Below are 16,201 nucleotides of genomic sequence, written 5' to 3'. Positions count from 1 at the left end.
CCGACCTAAAATGTAACATCGACCGACTAAAACGCATACAACGCATACTGTATGTACTTGTATCACATTTATTTTTTCTGTATGTGAAATTTCATTTGAAAATGTTCAGTATTTCTCTAGTTGTTTCTCCAGTCCATTCCGGCAACTGCTCAGGTACTGTTTGTTATGCGCTATTCGGAGAGTAAGTGATCCAGTTTGAAAGTTCGTTAGTATTTCCCAAACATTTCTTTTTATGAAAGCATCTTGTTAACCTCGGGAATTTATCAGACATTATATCACACTCTTTCATAGTTATACTCCCTTTTATTTTGTCTTCTAATTATTTAATCCTTAGTGACACAGATGCTTTAAACTGTCATTACCTCGCATACCCCCCCCCCTGACTACCCCACCCCACCCCACCGCAGTGTCTTCTATTTCATATATCACATGATACAGTATATTATGTGCCGTTATAACTAAATAATTGATGTAACGATGGCGTCCCCTGTCAATTTTTTGTTGAAAAACCAGATGGCGTAGTTGTGAAAACATGGACGGAAAATAATAAAACCAAGGATTCTTATCTTAAGATTTCATTTCGACTTTCGTTAACGTGACTGTGAGAAGGAAGTATCATGCGTTTATTTATTGTGTTATCGAGTGTCTTTGCTGTTGGACTATGTGTAGGGGGTTACATGAAGCAAGATCCAACCGATCAGCAATGGTGTGAAAGTTTGGCAACTCTGAGTAGACATGTCAACTCTCTTTCTTTCGAGAATGGCTGTCCGCAGATTGTGTCTGTGTACACGCAGGTATAAATTTGTTTAGAGAATATCATTATCAGTTCAAGCTGAGATTTTCTGTGTGTGTTAGTGGTTGAAATAAAGTAATCCTTGCAGGTACATTACACTCGACGAGTTAGACCCACTTTCCTGGCTCACTCTGAGGGATAGAGTTGATGATCGCGGATTTCCTCTGAGGGTAAAACTGTTGCCCTCGCTAAAATCCCCCCCGAGTTCCTCCGAGTGGCTGGCTTACGGCCCAGTTTAATATGAACGATAGCGTTGAGAATTGTCCGATTTTATGATCCCGCGGCGGAACTCCAGTCTAATTATATAAGCAAGAAATCATTCTTGTTTAGAAGTTATTTATTTTTATGCTTATGTACATTGTTAAACGTAAAAGATTCTTACATGTACCAACGTTTAATTTGTATTTATGTCCGTAAACGCCAATTGAATATTGTCTTGAATAATAAACATTGATTCATTAAAGTATTGCACTAATTTTATTGCATCACAAAGCAGCGGACTATTTACACGATTCTGAACCATGACCTCTGACGTTAAGCGCGTGATCAATACAATGTAGAATATACTATTTATTATTGATGGTTAAAAATAGCTATGACGTTTATTGAATTTTCCACAGAAAATGAGGCAAGAAGGCTTTCAAACCCATGCGCTGTGAATTTTGAACACATGTTTGACCTCCGGATTTTCCGAAAATGTGTAACCTAGAATTTTTCGGATAAAATGTGTTTATCAGTCATTAGCAAAACACGCTTATAAGATGCATGTGCAACTAGTGAAATACGAATGCATTCTTGTGGTAAGCTAACTTCATGCAAAATGGGTAGAGGAAAAAGAATAATAGCAATTTACTGGAGCCATCGTAATCGGTTGAAAATTTTAATAAAAATTAAAATAAAAGAACTTTAGCATAGATTCTTATCAAGTGTCCGCAGAGTTTCGCGGAGTTAACCCCTCCGAGGAACGCCGAGTTCGTTATTTTTTGGTCGACTGATCACCCTCCTTAAATTCAAACTCGAGGAACGCGGACAGTCGATAAAATCATTGTGTTGGCCGCGATAGCAAAAATCCGCAGAGGGAAACGGAAAGTGGGTCTAACTCGTTGAGTGTACTGTCATCCAAATAATTGTACAAGACGGATTTTTTTACGATTTTTGATATGGCAAATCCTTCACATACAAAGTGTTTTGTACCATAAGTGGGTAGTTATTCGATCAGGATTCCAGGTTCAATCATATTTCGTCAATGAAATATCATAAAAACAAGAAATATTACCAGATAATGTTATTTTATATTAGTTCCGTACACAAAAAATAAATATCCAATGACACATTATGAGTTTGATGTGTTTTTTTCATTTCATACAGTCAAAACATAACGATATATATACATGAAGGGCACCTGCAAGGCTGCGGTTCACTGTTTTACAACAATCGGAACACCTCGGAGATGGCCGAGTTGTTACAATTGTATTTACGAGGTCCATCTCAAAGCTTGCCGGAGATGGCCGAGTTGTTATGATTGGCATAATTGTTGTCTGTGTCAGTCAAGCTTCGTTTTATTGGAAAAGTAAATGATCCTGTGTTTTAATGCAATTAAAGCTTGTTTTGTGCAAAATACATTTGCACTTACATGGTAAAATATGAAAATAAACCCTTATAATGGTTTATATTCATATTTTACCATGTAAGTGCAAAGATATTGAAATTGTATTTAGAGAAGTATTTTGTGTTTGAAATAGATAATAAGTAATTATCTATTTCAAACATAAAATACTTCTCTAAATACAATTTCAATATTTTTCAAAACCCCCCTGTTCTCAATATCAGGGCATGTGCCATAAAAAATATGATTTGGTTATGGTTACATCCTTTTCAAACTGGATAGGGTAGGTAGGCTTTTCTTATTATTCCTTTACCAACTGATTATAAGAACAGTAGGGTCAGCACTTATCTTGTAGGTAGGATCGGATAGCTCGAAGCAAAAGTATTTTTTGTAAGGCCTTGCTCAAATTCTGGATTTTTATATAGTAGGGCTTTTTGTAAAAGTCTGATGGCATTATTTACACCAAACAGTAGTGTAAAGGTTCAAGCTTGTTCATTATTTGTTTGATGAATGGGTGGGCAGAAATTATGCATGTCTTATAGGCTGGGATGGTGATATTGAAGCTAGGATGGTGTCATTTCAATTCAGCCCATTACCAGAAAACCATGGCAAATAAAGCCCTAATCATTAAAATATTTGATGATTAATCGATCATTAATCAGTTTTCGATCCCTGATACTTTATAGTTAAAACTGGTCAGGATTCCCAGCAGTGATTTAAACAACAATGAAATTAAAAGATGTTTAAACTTTTTCGTTGTAAACAAAATACATATCTTAGCTTATTTACACTTAGTCAGTGTCATGTAAAAAAAGTAACTGTGAATGTCCCACTATCCCTATTTTCAATGTGTTTCACCATACTTATTGTACATTTTTCTTATATAGTCTTATTAGTTCATCACTTTATTTTTCCACAGAAATACATTTTAAATTCGATCTTTTTTAAAATAGCAACATTTATAGTGAACATAATTTATTTGGACTGGGCTTTTTTGTAAGTAGGCCTTTCTGGAACTGTTTTTTTGGAAGCGGGCCTTTTTGATCAACATTTGCTTGACAAAGTTAGAAAGAAGCTATATTTTGTCTTTTAATTATGGCATGATCTGGCAATATAAAAAATAATAATATTAATATGCAGTGCTATACATGTACTATTTCCTCTGGTTCATCAAAATGCATTAGAATTGGTGCAACTTCAGTACAAACCCTAATAAAAGCTTCTCATGTAATAACCTTCTCACTTAAACCCCTTACCATTTACTTACACAGCAAAACAGTGTGAGCATTCCATTGTGCTATGATATTTCAATATGTTTTAAGTTAATTCATAATATGTTACATGTATTTAATAACTATTGTTTTGTTATGCCTTCCTTTCTAGAGGTTGGGTAGCGATAAAAGCTAGCTCCATAATGAAATGGTAAAGGGCGGCTTTATAAATATACCCACATGCAGATACCCCCTTCTATGTATTTGAATGAGCATTAAGTAAGGCTCAAGATTGACGTAGGTGCCGAGACCTTCAAATGTATACCTGCATCATCGAACTTCGGGTATTGTGAATTATGTCCCTTGTTGACACTAGATAATTTGGTTTTATTTGCAAAATTCATTGACAAAGGGTGCAAGTAGACAATCACCGCTGTTGTTGGAGTCAAATGTTTTTGAATTAATGATTAATATTTTATGGGTTTTGTACTATAAGTTTGGATAGAAATACTCTCATAATTGCTATATTTCAGGTTGTTTCTGGGATGAACTACATTATCAAGTACAAGGATGTAAGTGTGATCAATATGTTTTATACAATCTGTCATGTCTGTAATTGAGAAATTACCAGCATTACCTTAGTGCCTGTATAAACATTACGCCATATAATGACATATATTATTATTTTGATATTTCTGTGCACTGCATAATAGTTAATTTTTAATTGCACTTTTTCTTAACTATGAAGACATCCGAGTAACATGATTTACATAGTACAATGTCAGAAATGTATATTTATGTGTTTATTTATTTCTCATGTGACAATTGAAGCTCAAAACAAATCAGCCTTGGTAAACATTTTTTTTAAGTTGAATACATTTTTTCCACAAGTGTCTTAACAATCACTTAATCAGCATTGTTTTAATTCTTGTATAGCATGCGTTTATGTCTCCACAAAAAGGGCTGCTTTCCAAATCCTGGTGTAATCACTTAATTAAAAGGGTTGTGATAAAAAGGTCTGCCCAATTTATGTTTTGTCAGACAGAAAATGTGAATATGATACTGAATGGTGTTATTGATATTGAACAGTCTTAACTTACTTGATTGAAACCAAACAAAGCAAGTATGGTAGACTAGAAAACATCAGATTAATGTCTGACTTTTTTACCTATTTTATTTATTAAGATATGTCATTTGTAGAGTTACAAGCATTGTTTATTGAATGTTATTCCTTAAACATCAAAGGCTACATATACCAAAAATTGGATGTTTACAGGTTATCTCGGTATAAGGATATTTATTTTATTTTATTTTTCATTTCACAGGGCGACAATATTTGCACCCTGAAGTATTATGTGAAATTATGGGATAATACATACACAGTGAATGGTCACATTTGTGCCGTGCCTGCTAGGCAACTAGACCAGACCCATGCCATGCCAGGTGGTAATATGGATCAGGACCCCACAGACCCGATGTACACAGACTTGCTCTTCAACTTCACTGATAAGGGCCTTTTGAACCAGGCCTCAATGAACGGCCTCCTCATCACAAAGGTCCAGTCTCAGGTTAGTCGCGTCACAGTTATTATGCTTATAATGCTATCATGTGATATAAGAGTCATTGTTGGTATTACTATAATAATTGGTGAGTTAGTTAGTTTGCTCATTATTAGTTAATTGGCTGTGTCAGACCTGTAAATTTATCGTACTTGATGTTGAAATAACTTAATAAATGTGAACCTTAATGAGAAGATGTGTATGCCCCAGTTTCCCACCTTGTCAAGGTCGCACCATGTGTTTAAACTGAATATTCAATGCTTGTGGTTATATTGAGGGGTATGATTATCATAAGGAACAAACTGCTTGTTAACATTATATAAAGCATAACAATAGTTTTGTGGACATTACATAAAGCATAAAAAATAGTTCTGTGGCTCAAAACAGACTGTTTTCATGAAGATTTCACAAATAATTTATCAAACATTTGTCACTTAGTGATGTATTTGATTTTCTTAGCGTCACCTTGCCAATGTTTACAAATACTTTTGATGACCATCTGCTTCAAAAGCAACAATGTTTAAAATGGCGTACCTGGTTTGTACAATACAACTATAAATGGTTTTCTATATGGTTTATCAGTGTTTACAACTTTTTTTATCATTTCCTTTTCTATCGCAATTATCATTTGAGGGTGTTCTCAATGTACATTCTGATTGGCTGACTTAGCTCTGCCTATTGCTGATGTTCCAATAATTGGCTGACACAGACCCAGCTATTATATGAAAACCCATGTCGACTGGTTATTACACGAATACACAAGAAGCTGTCAATTGACAATGACAATACGAAAGGGCAGCACAGCACATTTACGGCAGTCAAAAAGGCAACGAGGCGTTGTGCCTTGCTCAAACGTCTAGTGGCCAAATTGAAAACTTGATGTATGTGCTGTAGGGTATTAGCTTAAGAGTTATCACATTCCCTGATGGAAAGATGTCGAAAAACGACTGCGACCAGCGCAGGTCCAGACCAGACGGCACATCCGTGCAGTCTGGTCAGGAACTCCCCTGTTCGCTTTATGTCAGGAAATCATTCTAGAATCTAATAGTGTTCAGTGGAGATCCTGATCAGACGGCATGGATGAGCCCGCTGGTCTGAATCTACACTGGTCGCAGAGGCCAATAAATGCGTATCTATGAAGGAATGGGTTATGGAAGGGTGCTGCACTCTGTACTTTTTTGATAGCACCCTACCATTCTCATGGACACCAGAAAGCCTGCCTTCATTGAATTATATGCTCAAGATAATCAAAGTGATTTTGATTAATATAATTATGAAGTAGTATAAATATATACAAACTTTACATATTTGGCAGTTAAAACCTAATTTTACTTCAAATAAACATAATATCATAATGTTCTAGTTCCTCCTATCTTGGTTTAATGTGCCCTTTTCATCCTTAGTACTCAGGGCCCTCTCCATCTTCTGTAGCACTCGGTCCACTTTAAAACATGCCTAAAATATGATGGTACATTAACATGAATAGAGGAATAAATCTTTAGGATTTGTTATATAAAAAAAGTTGTTTTACATCTTTATATCCCTAGACATATCTATCTTGGAGCTATGTAGGAGACCAGTTTGTCACACCACATCCAGTCATGTCATGTATCAAAACTATTGTGTTGATGTACCAAAATATGATATCTTTTGTTGCATGTAGCACCAAAAGTGTTGCATAGGCTGTTGTACACCAGCCATTTCTTTGACATTTCACTTGGTCTAACAAGATTTATGGCCCATTCAACAGTTAAGTATGATCTGAAAATCGTGATTAAATGTAGCACCTGGTCTGATAGAATTGTGTCACATGTTGCATTTAAAGAATTGTACATGTATACATACATGTACCTACAAACTCATGAAACTTCATACTAGGAATGTTGGTCAGCGTTGGGTGTTGTGCACCTGCCATTTGATTCACAATTTACAAAGTGTTATCGCCCTTGAATTAGTTAAAAAAAAATCTGAAAAACCTTGTGTGACATGTTTCTCCAAAGTATTGTTGGTAATGCACCAGTCAATTGTAACCACGGCTCCCCCAGGTCTGGGGAATAGCGAGCCCGGGTAAAATCCCCGCCCTGCGGGGATGAACTGCTTGTTAAATTCCAGCCAAATGCCCACGCACCCCAGGGACCATAGGTAAGAACTATTCCCCGCTATTTTTGGCGCAAAAACAAAACCACCGCATTCACCCGGCACTGCAGGACCACATGGAAGGTAAAAACACAGCCCATTTCCATGGCTATCCCCGGTATACCCCCGGACCTGGTGGGGCCTTGGTTACAATTGACTGGTGCATAAGCATGGGCTGTTGTGCAACTGTCATTTCTTTCACATTTTACATGTTTATTCTCAAACTTGACATTTACAATGTAACCTCCCAGTTCAAAAAAGGTTACAATTTATAGAGAATGTTTAAAGAGTTGAAAATAACAAAATAACAAATATGGAGCATTAAATTTATTGATATATATAAATATCAAATTATGAAAATGCTTTTTCCAAACCGTTTAATGTTAAAAAGTAATTTGCTGAAAAAAAACACAACTTGGTTTGGTTTGACATACATGTATTATTGATGTTTTGCATTGTATTTGTATTGATGTTTTGTATTGTATTTGTATTGATGTTTTGTATTGATGTTAATTTCAGTTACTGGTACATGGATTTTATATTTTTATGTTAATCTTTTTCATAGGTTGTTGCTGGTGTGATCTACAAGTACACAATCCAGATGGTAAGCTACTTATTTATAAACCTTTTTTTATAGATTTTATTGAAACAGTGTACAATATGTGTAGCTAGATATTTCACAGTAAACTCCCCTTGTAACAAATACTTGAAGACATTCCAGTAAAATCCCCTTATGAAAAACAACCAGACATTCCATTAAACTCCCCTAATAAAGAAAATATGTTACAGTTCAGTAAAGTCTCCTTTTAAAGAACAGCTTGAGACATATCAGAAAACTCCCCTTATACCGAACACCTTTAGACATTCAAGAAAACTCCTCTTATAACGAACACCTCAAGACATTCAAGAAAACTCCCCTTATGAACACCTCAAGACAGTCCAAATTTGTGTATTTTTTCTGAAGTTTGTTAAATCTGTCAAACAAGGATGCTTGAATATCTTACTAAAATGTCATTGACCAATCACAGCCTAATTACAGGTTCATCATATTTTTAAATTTTCCAGAACCCAGAGCCTTAACCTGCTGGTATCTATTATATCTTTTCTACAGGGATCCAATGTGTGCCACTTGTCATTGTTCGAGCAGTCATGGACAGACACTTTCGAGGTGTCAACCGACACCTGCCACCTGGCCTCAGCCCCGAAACGCCAACTTGGGGGTGGCTGGACCAGTCAAGACGCTACTGAACAGCAATATGCTGACCTCCTGGCTAATTTCAACACCAAAGGTCTCCTTGGTGATTTCCAGACCTGCAAGATTATTTCTGTAGATTCCCAGGTTAAGAGCTGTTTTTACATTTGTTAGTCGAATACATGTTTATTTCATATAACTTATATAAAACAGATTGTACATAGGTTATTTGTTCAAATTTTACGGACAGTAAAGCTATTTGTAATTTCTTTATCAGAATTTTGATGTCTTCTCATAATACTTGGTTAGGATATAAACTAAGATTTTCCTTTAAAGAAACAATTAACTGCATATGAAAACAATGTCATCTGATGACATTCTGTTACACTGTCTTGCTCTACTACACCTATTTCAAAATAGAACAACACTTTGTCTACATTAAGGAAAATCAATGAACCGAAATGAAGTTTTGCACATAAAAAGAAAAAAAACTTCAATTTCTGTGATATGAATGAATATGATTGTTACATGTACTTAGTGTTTTAATTACAGTGTCTACATTTTTTAATGGCCCTCCTACTTGTCCTTTTACATGTTTAATACATGGAAATAAAAATTGGTTAAATCATAATAATTGATTGTTAGCTGAAATAATAAGACAAGTTCTTTTTCGCCGACTTATTGTTTAGAAGACCAAAAATAAATGCTCACATACTTAGTGTTCAGTGGGAAATTCTGTCCAGATGCCTTTTTCTCCCACCTCAGATAAGTAGATCCAAAAATTGAACCATGCTAGAAATTCTTTTCTCCCACCTCAGATAAGTAGATCCATTAATTTAACCATGCTAGAAATTCTTATCTTGCCCACGGGCGAAGATAAAATGCCCGTATGGAACTGCTTTTAATGATCACTAATTGTAATTGCCTCCCTTGTTGAAGACTGTCGTCTGTAGCGCATCATGGAAACCTTGTCTTGTGGCAATATTTAGAACGCTAGTTAATTATTTCTCGCTTCAAATGTCACCAGAAAAAAGTTTTCATGCACCTTTCAAGAAATAATGTTTCACTCTTCTTAGAACTATTTAAAGACCGATCAGACCATTTACATACTCTGAATCACTGCGCGAATATCCATGACAACCACGAATTATCGCATATCCGTACGCAATTATTTTCACTTAGCACAAAAGAGTTCCAGCAAAAAATACATTTTTACCTAATTTTGTTTCACTGAGGTGGGAGAAAAAGCATCTACCATAGCCGCTCGTGTAAGATATGTTCATCCCAACCCTCGTGCAGGGTGTTTTGCGGAAACAAGGTTTACCTACGCTCAGGTCGGAATGAACCTATCTTACACTCTCGGCCATGGAAGATACTTATAATCTTGCCCACAGGCAAAGATAAACAAGTACCCGTATGGAACTTTTTTTTATTATCATCACACAATTACCTCCCTTGTTGAAGACTGTCGTCTGTAGCATAATGGAAACCTTGTCTTTTGGCAATATTTAGAATGCTAAATAATTATTTCTTGCTTTAAATGGCACCATAAAAAAGTTTTCACGCACCATTCAAGAAATAATGCTGCACTCTCCTCTATTTAAAGACCGATTTGACTATTAACATAATATGAATCACTGCGCGCATATCCATGACAACCACAAATTATCACATATCCAAACGCATTTATTTTCACTACGCACAAAAGAGTTTCAGCAAAAAAATACTCTTTAAGTGATTTAATGTGAATCTGTCTGGTGAAATCATCGGCGGAGGCATGAGATCATTATTTTCTATTCTAGGTTGTTTCTGGCATGAACTACAAGTACCATCTGAACTGTGCTGGGGTAAGTATTAGTATTAGTTAAATGTGAGGCACGTCTAACAATTAAGAACTTCATCATTTAAATTTGCAATTGTTTTAAAGGTACTAGAAAGTATCAACTTATCAAAGAAATTTTCATCTCATTTTGCATTTAAATACCGAAACTCCACCAGCAGCAATTATACCCTTGCTTTAAAATTTGCTCCTGGGGTAATTTTTGGATGCATTTATACGGCAATTGATAGTTTTTATTATTTATAAGTTAAGCACTCCATTTTGATAGCATATGAATGTCAAAGAAAGACCAAATAGCCAAACTTATAAAAAAAATAAAATAAATAAATTTCAAATCTGTGTATATGAATCTGCTGAATTAATCTGCGAAGGACATAAGTTAAGGTATTCAATCCACAAATAATCTAATGAATCTGATGGTTCCATTAACTGCAACATTAAATATTGATTCCTGGTGACCACATAATGGTATCAAATGAAATAGTTTTGCTTGCTGATAAGAATAAGTAAAATAAATGCCCCATTATACATTGAAAATACATTTAAATGATTTTTTTGTTCTATGTTCAGCTGGATTACTAGTGAAGAGGAATTTTTTCAGTTATTCTTTTTCGATGTCATAAAATTATTCTGTTGAAACTTTACCTATTATTTTTTTTACTCTTAACAGGCATTCAAATGACAAAAATACATGAGAAAGTGACCTATTGTCAGTTGAATCCCTTAATATTTTTTAAGAATCTACATTTGAATGTTGATCACTTCCAGCATAACTGCCACCTGCAGCTGTATGTTCAATCATGGACAGGTGTATACACCGTGCACACAGACACCTGCACAGCTCACAAAGTCCGCCAGCTAGGAGGTTGGCATCCGGTCACAGACACAAACCTCGCTGGGTACCAGGAATGTATTAAGGCCACTGTTGAAGGAATTAATTCTCAGTCAAATAGCATGTACCGTATGGTGGAAAGCAATGTACATGCCAAGTACCAGGTTGGAACAGTGTTTTTTGTAGCTTTTGTTCACTTTTTAGAAGTGCCATAATGATAAAAACACATACACACAGTGTACAAGAAAACAACATCAGCCTCATTTCATGTTAATAGTGATTAGTTATTTTCATTTAGTGCACTGTTAATTGTTTTTAAGGTCTACAACATCTGCAGTTTTAGCGTTGACAAATTGTGTTGATTGAATATCACTGTATCCTTATATTATTTTAGAGATTTTTCAACAACTGTATGAACTATTATTAGTTCAAGAAAGTAATTAAAATTTAATTAAATTAAAACTAAAAACATACATAAACATGTACAGTGTAATTAGGCTAAGATTTAACACGTATATATATTTTTTATAGGTGGTTTCTGGTATGAAATATGACATCACTGTGACAGCTGTAATGTCAACATGTATGAACAATGCTGACAGCGTGGGCAAACTTCTTGCTGACTGCCCAATGCAGGCCGCAAACATGTTGGCCCAAGTATGTATACTCAACTCACTTGTAATCATAGTTGGTAAATGGTTTTACCTTTATTTTGGTACACTTAGAAGTATGGTCACAAAGTAAAGCCTCTTTGGTTTAAAAGACACATGTGTGTTTGATGTTTACATTGATCGCATTATTCATTAATGAAGAATCATGCTATTTAAAGGAAACATTGATATAAGTACTATTGTGATTTTTTGAGAGAAGATTTCAAGTATTAATGTCAAGGTTAGTAGCATGTTCACAACACAGTGGTTAAACATTGGCAAAAGCACAAAGGCTGAACAATAGCGTACGGAATCACATTGTCATGGCTCTTTCAGAAGTCATGTATTACATGTGCAGTCTTTTCAAAGCCAAATAGAAATATCTGATTTGTACTTGTTGATTCAAATACTAAACTTGATGGCTGACAACACATCATGAAGTTACACAAAATAATATGTTTTAATGATGATATTTCAGTCTACTTGGCATGCTGTTTGTGGGTACCAGGCCTGGAATAACCCAGCTCTCAACTTTATTACTCCACCAGAGATGGTAAGTGTACTGTTGAGACTAGTGAACAACAGCATAGCGACATTTATCCACATTTTCCTGCATGTGTATCCCATATCCCACATCCACATATCCCTGATACACATCCACATATCCCTGATACACATCCACATATCCCTGATACACATCCCCCACATATCCCTGATACACGTCCACATGTGCTTCCATATGTTTTCACGATTTGTGGTGTGTGTGTTTGTGCTTTCAATCACAAGGGCAAACTGGTAGAGTCCTGTATTTTGAATACATGATTGGAATATAGTGTTAAAATATTTAGCTGTCAAAGAGATATCTGAAAAGTTTGTATGAAAATTCATATTTTCAATGTCTAGAATATAAAAGAACATGAACACAGATCCACCCCTTCCACTCCCTTCTTAAAGTGACACTCTTATTCAAAATCAATACATACACATGTATAACAAAAAATTTGAGTGATAAACCTTTAACTACTTCCAAAATAATGCATTCATGGAAAATATTAATTACTGAAAGCAAGATTGTAACCGTGTATTTAATAGCTGAAAACGCAAAAATATTAAATGATTGGTGAATGCTAAAAGATTTACAGCGATCTACTATTGTCTCATAAGGTAGAAATACCGTGTTTTCTGCACCTTTCTTTCAAATTAAACTCGGTATCCTTCATAAAAACCATTGTTTTCTACATTTATTCATCTTTTTTGGTATATGGAAACAATTGTGGTAAATCTTATTCGGAGTTAGTGTGCATCTTTAAAATCTCATACTAATAAAGAAAAAATTGAGCATGTAGATAGATGTTTTATTTCAAAATATTATTTACAAACTGCTTGAGTAAAGCTTTGGTTTGTGAAGGCTATAACCCCTCCTATCAATGTGTATGTCAAGTGTAGCCCCTCTATCATTGCTTATGTCAATTGTAGCATCTCCACCTTTAAACAACCAGAAAATAATAATTCTGGAGTATATGTGCTTGAAAGGTAATAATTATAGATGTCCTGAGTAAAAGTCTGTATAAGCTATTAAGAAGATGAACATGGAGGTATGAACTTGTACAAGACCAATTAATAAAATATGAATAATGAATGAATAAAGAACAATGACATTGAAGAGTTTCTTCTAATACACAATCAATTGACATAACACTAAAACAGATTAAGCCTTGATAATTACCTACTCTGTTCAACAAAAGAATACATTGAATTCCAAGTCATAGTGCATTTGTCTGTCCAGGGAAAGTACATGACTAGTTGTTCTCTCCATATGTTTTTCAGTGAAGGGTGATATGGCTTCATGTCAATAGATACAAAAGCATTCAGAAACGTTAAGTTCATATAACCTCCGATTAGAATATAGTTCCTGAAGTGTAGAGTGATTTGATGTATTGTGCATGCTATGTCTCTACCAGATACACTAGAGGGCAGACCACTGTGCAGGTCCAACAAGCAGGCTATGACCTTCACTCCCACATTGACCGTCACACCAGAATGACATTCACCTTCATACTACTAACTCTTCTGACTACTAACCATCAACCTAACATGCCTAACATGTGATGACTTTTTAATGCATGAATTTTTATGCTTGTTTTGTTCCTGCACAATTGCATGTTTATTTTACAAAATAAACTGTATATTTCCTTCTTCACGAAGACTTCTTTTGCTATGTATATTCAAGGTTCTACTGTTTTGATTTGTTTTGCTTGAAGATGTTGATGTACTAAAATGTGGCGAAACTCGTTATGTTGAAGTCATCGGGATCTAGGTAAAAAGTTAGAGCTAACATATGACACATCCGAAATACAAAAAATATAGCAGCAAACCGAACACATTTGAGTCAGAATTGTGTCTAATGTTAACATCCGCAATTGAATCGGTCCTGTAATATATTTCTGTCATGAAAACAGAAAACTTACTATTGATAATAAAAAAAAGATTTATTTGTGTCAATATTATTTAAATCATGTTTATTGATTACACAAACACAGATAAAAAAAACAATCATTAAACACTGGTTCCTTCTCTAATTTGGTCGACCAGAGCATTGGAACTATCATCTGACATTTATAAGTTTTTCTTTTTGGGCCTATTTGAGATTGTCATTGAATCAATAAAATTTCCATGTTTTATTCATAAACAAAAAATCACGAGCTGTAATAAATGTCTCTATAATCAAAAACATAAACAATTAAATTTTTCAAAAAAAATCAGGCTGTTTGAAATAGACACTATAAATGCAGAATAAATGCAGTCATAATTAGATGGAAAGACAGCTATGAATGATATAGAAATATGAGTTAAGTGATTTTCAATAATCTTACAAAAGAATTGGTAATATGCAAATCACGATGTTAAAGAAAGAAATGATGAAAAATTGATTATTTTTGGATGTTTTATTAATGATTATTTCCTTTTTAACAATTGTCTTAAGGCCACAAATCACGTAATGCAGCTCATATTAACTTTATATTAACCATCGACACTAAAGTTTTACAAAACTTAATGGTTTGTAACTATTAAAGTAGGTTATAAAGAGGTGTACTATGAGAGTATACACATGTATGCCATTCTTATCTTCGCTCGAAAGAGGAAGATAATTTATGACCATATGTGGTTTCACATGATTCTGATTGTACAATGCATGACTTGGCTGTACAAATAAGGCAAATGTAGAAACTGTATGAGTGTATATGGTCGCTGAAAGCTGCAGGTGAATGTACAATAGAGCATACTTGAATGTAGAAAATATTCAAAGCAACATAAGGACTGTGTTGTTTGCAATATAACGCATTCATGAATAATGAAGAAGTTATAATAATATTGCCAGTAAAGTATTGCTACTACAGTGTAGTCTATAAGGTCATATTGGTTGATAATTGAATTGTTTCTGCAAGAGTTACTTAAGAAGATAATTGGTCACCATTCATTATACATGTTCAATGTCTGTCAGAGTTTTAGTGATATGTAGGCCTCTGTGCTAATAATATCTTGTGATGAAAACATTGTATGAAAGCGAGATAAATGCACAAAAGGTTTACATAGCAAAATTTATGAAAATTTGGCTATTAGATTGGGATAAGTAAAAAATGAGTTTGCAGACTGTGACCATGCATAGAGGGATTTTAAAATTACTTTAGGCAAAGACAGTATGTCAGGTACAAGACCACTCAGTCATGCATTGGGTGATTTTAAAATAACATGGCATAATGTGTTCCCCATGACTAGACAATGTGTCACAGCAAAGCCATTATATGTGGGTCAAAGGTCACTCACTTCAGAATCATTCGTCAAAATTCCTTTAAATTTGTTTTTTCTGAACTGTAACTTTGCCATGCATAAAGCGATTTTAAAATAAATTGGCAAAAAATGGTCCATGATTGCACTCATATTTAGGTCACAGCCAAGGTCACACATACATGTTATGGTTTAAAATTCCTTGTATTTTTTTTGTCAAGACTGTTTCTTGGTCATGCATTTCAAAATGACTTAATGCTTATTTCACCATGATGAGACTGTTTTTTTTATCAGCAACATCCATGTCTGTACATTAAATGTCATGGCACACTCAAGGGTCTTTTGTCAAAACACTTATGGTTATGGCTACAGCTGCTTGAATATATTATATAATATCATACAAAGGTTAGCCCTAGAAGTCTTTTTGGGAACAAAACATCTACCTCATCAAAGTTAATAGTGACTCTGCCAATGGCAGCCATAATTACTAATTCAAGGCAATGTGTTGTGAGCAAGGCCAAGGTTCCTAGCTCAAAATAGAGTCCAACATAAACAATATTTGTAGTACTGTTTTGGGGCTCAATTGAATGGAACAT

General features: G+C 34.6%; 1 protein-coding gene across 1 annotated transcript in view; it reads left to right on the top strand.

Moving 5' to 3' along the window:
- Positions 1-492: 492 nt before the first annotated feature.
- Positions 493-16,201, top strand: part of LOC128208088 (uncharacterized) — a 31,588-nt gene continuing 15,879 nt past the window's right edge. Inside the window, exons 1-9 of the mRNA XM_052911436.1 lie at positions 493-794; positions 4,144-4,182; positions 4,936-5,178; positions 7,871-7,909; positions 8,417-8,644; positions 10,300-10,344; positions 11,106-11,333; positions 11,701-11,826; positions 12,298-12,372. Of these exons, the coding sequence (XP_052767396.1) occupies positions 618-794; positions 4,144-4,182; positions 4,936-5,178; positions 7,871-7,909; positions 8,417-8,644; positions 10,300-10,344; positions 11,106-11,333; positions 11,701-11,826; positions 12,298-12,372 (1,200 nt within the window). The 5' untranslated portion in view covers positions 493-617. The remainder of the gene's footprint in view (positions 795-4,143; positions 4,183-4,935; positions 5,179-7,870; positions 7,910-8,416; positions 8,645-10,299; positions 10,345-11,105; positions 11,334-11,700; positions 11,827-12,297; positions 12,373-16,201) is intronic.

This window comes from Mya arenaria, chromosome 11 (genome assembly GCF_026914265.1).
Source record: "Mya arenaria isolate MELC-2E11 chromosome 11, ASM2691426v1".
Taxonomy (NCBI): domain Eukaryota; kingdom Metazoa; phylum Mollusca; class Bivalvia; order Myida; family Myidae; genus Mya; species Mya arenaria.
Note: the sequence above shows the minus strand (reverse complement) of the source record. Positions and strands in the feature narration are given on the sequence as shown.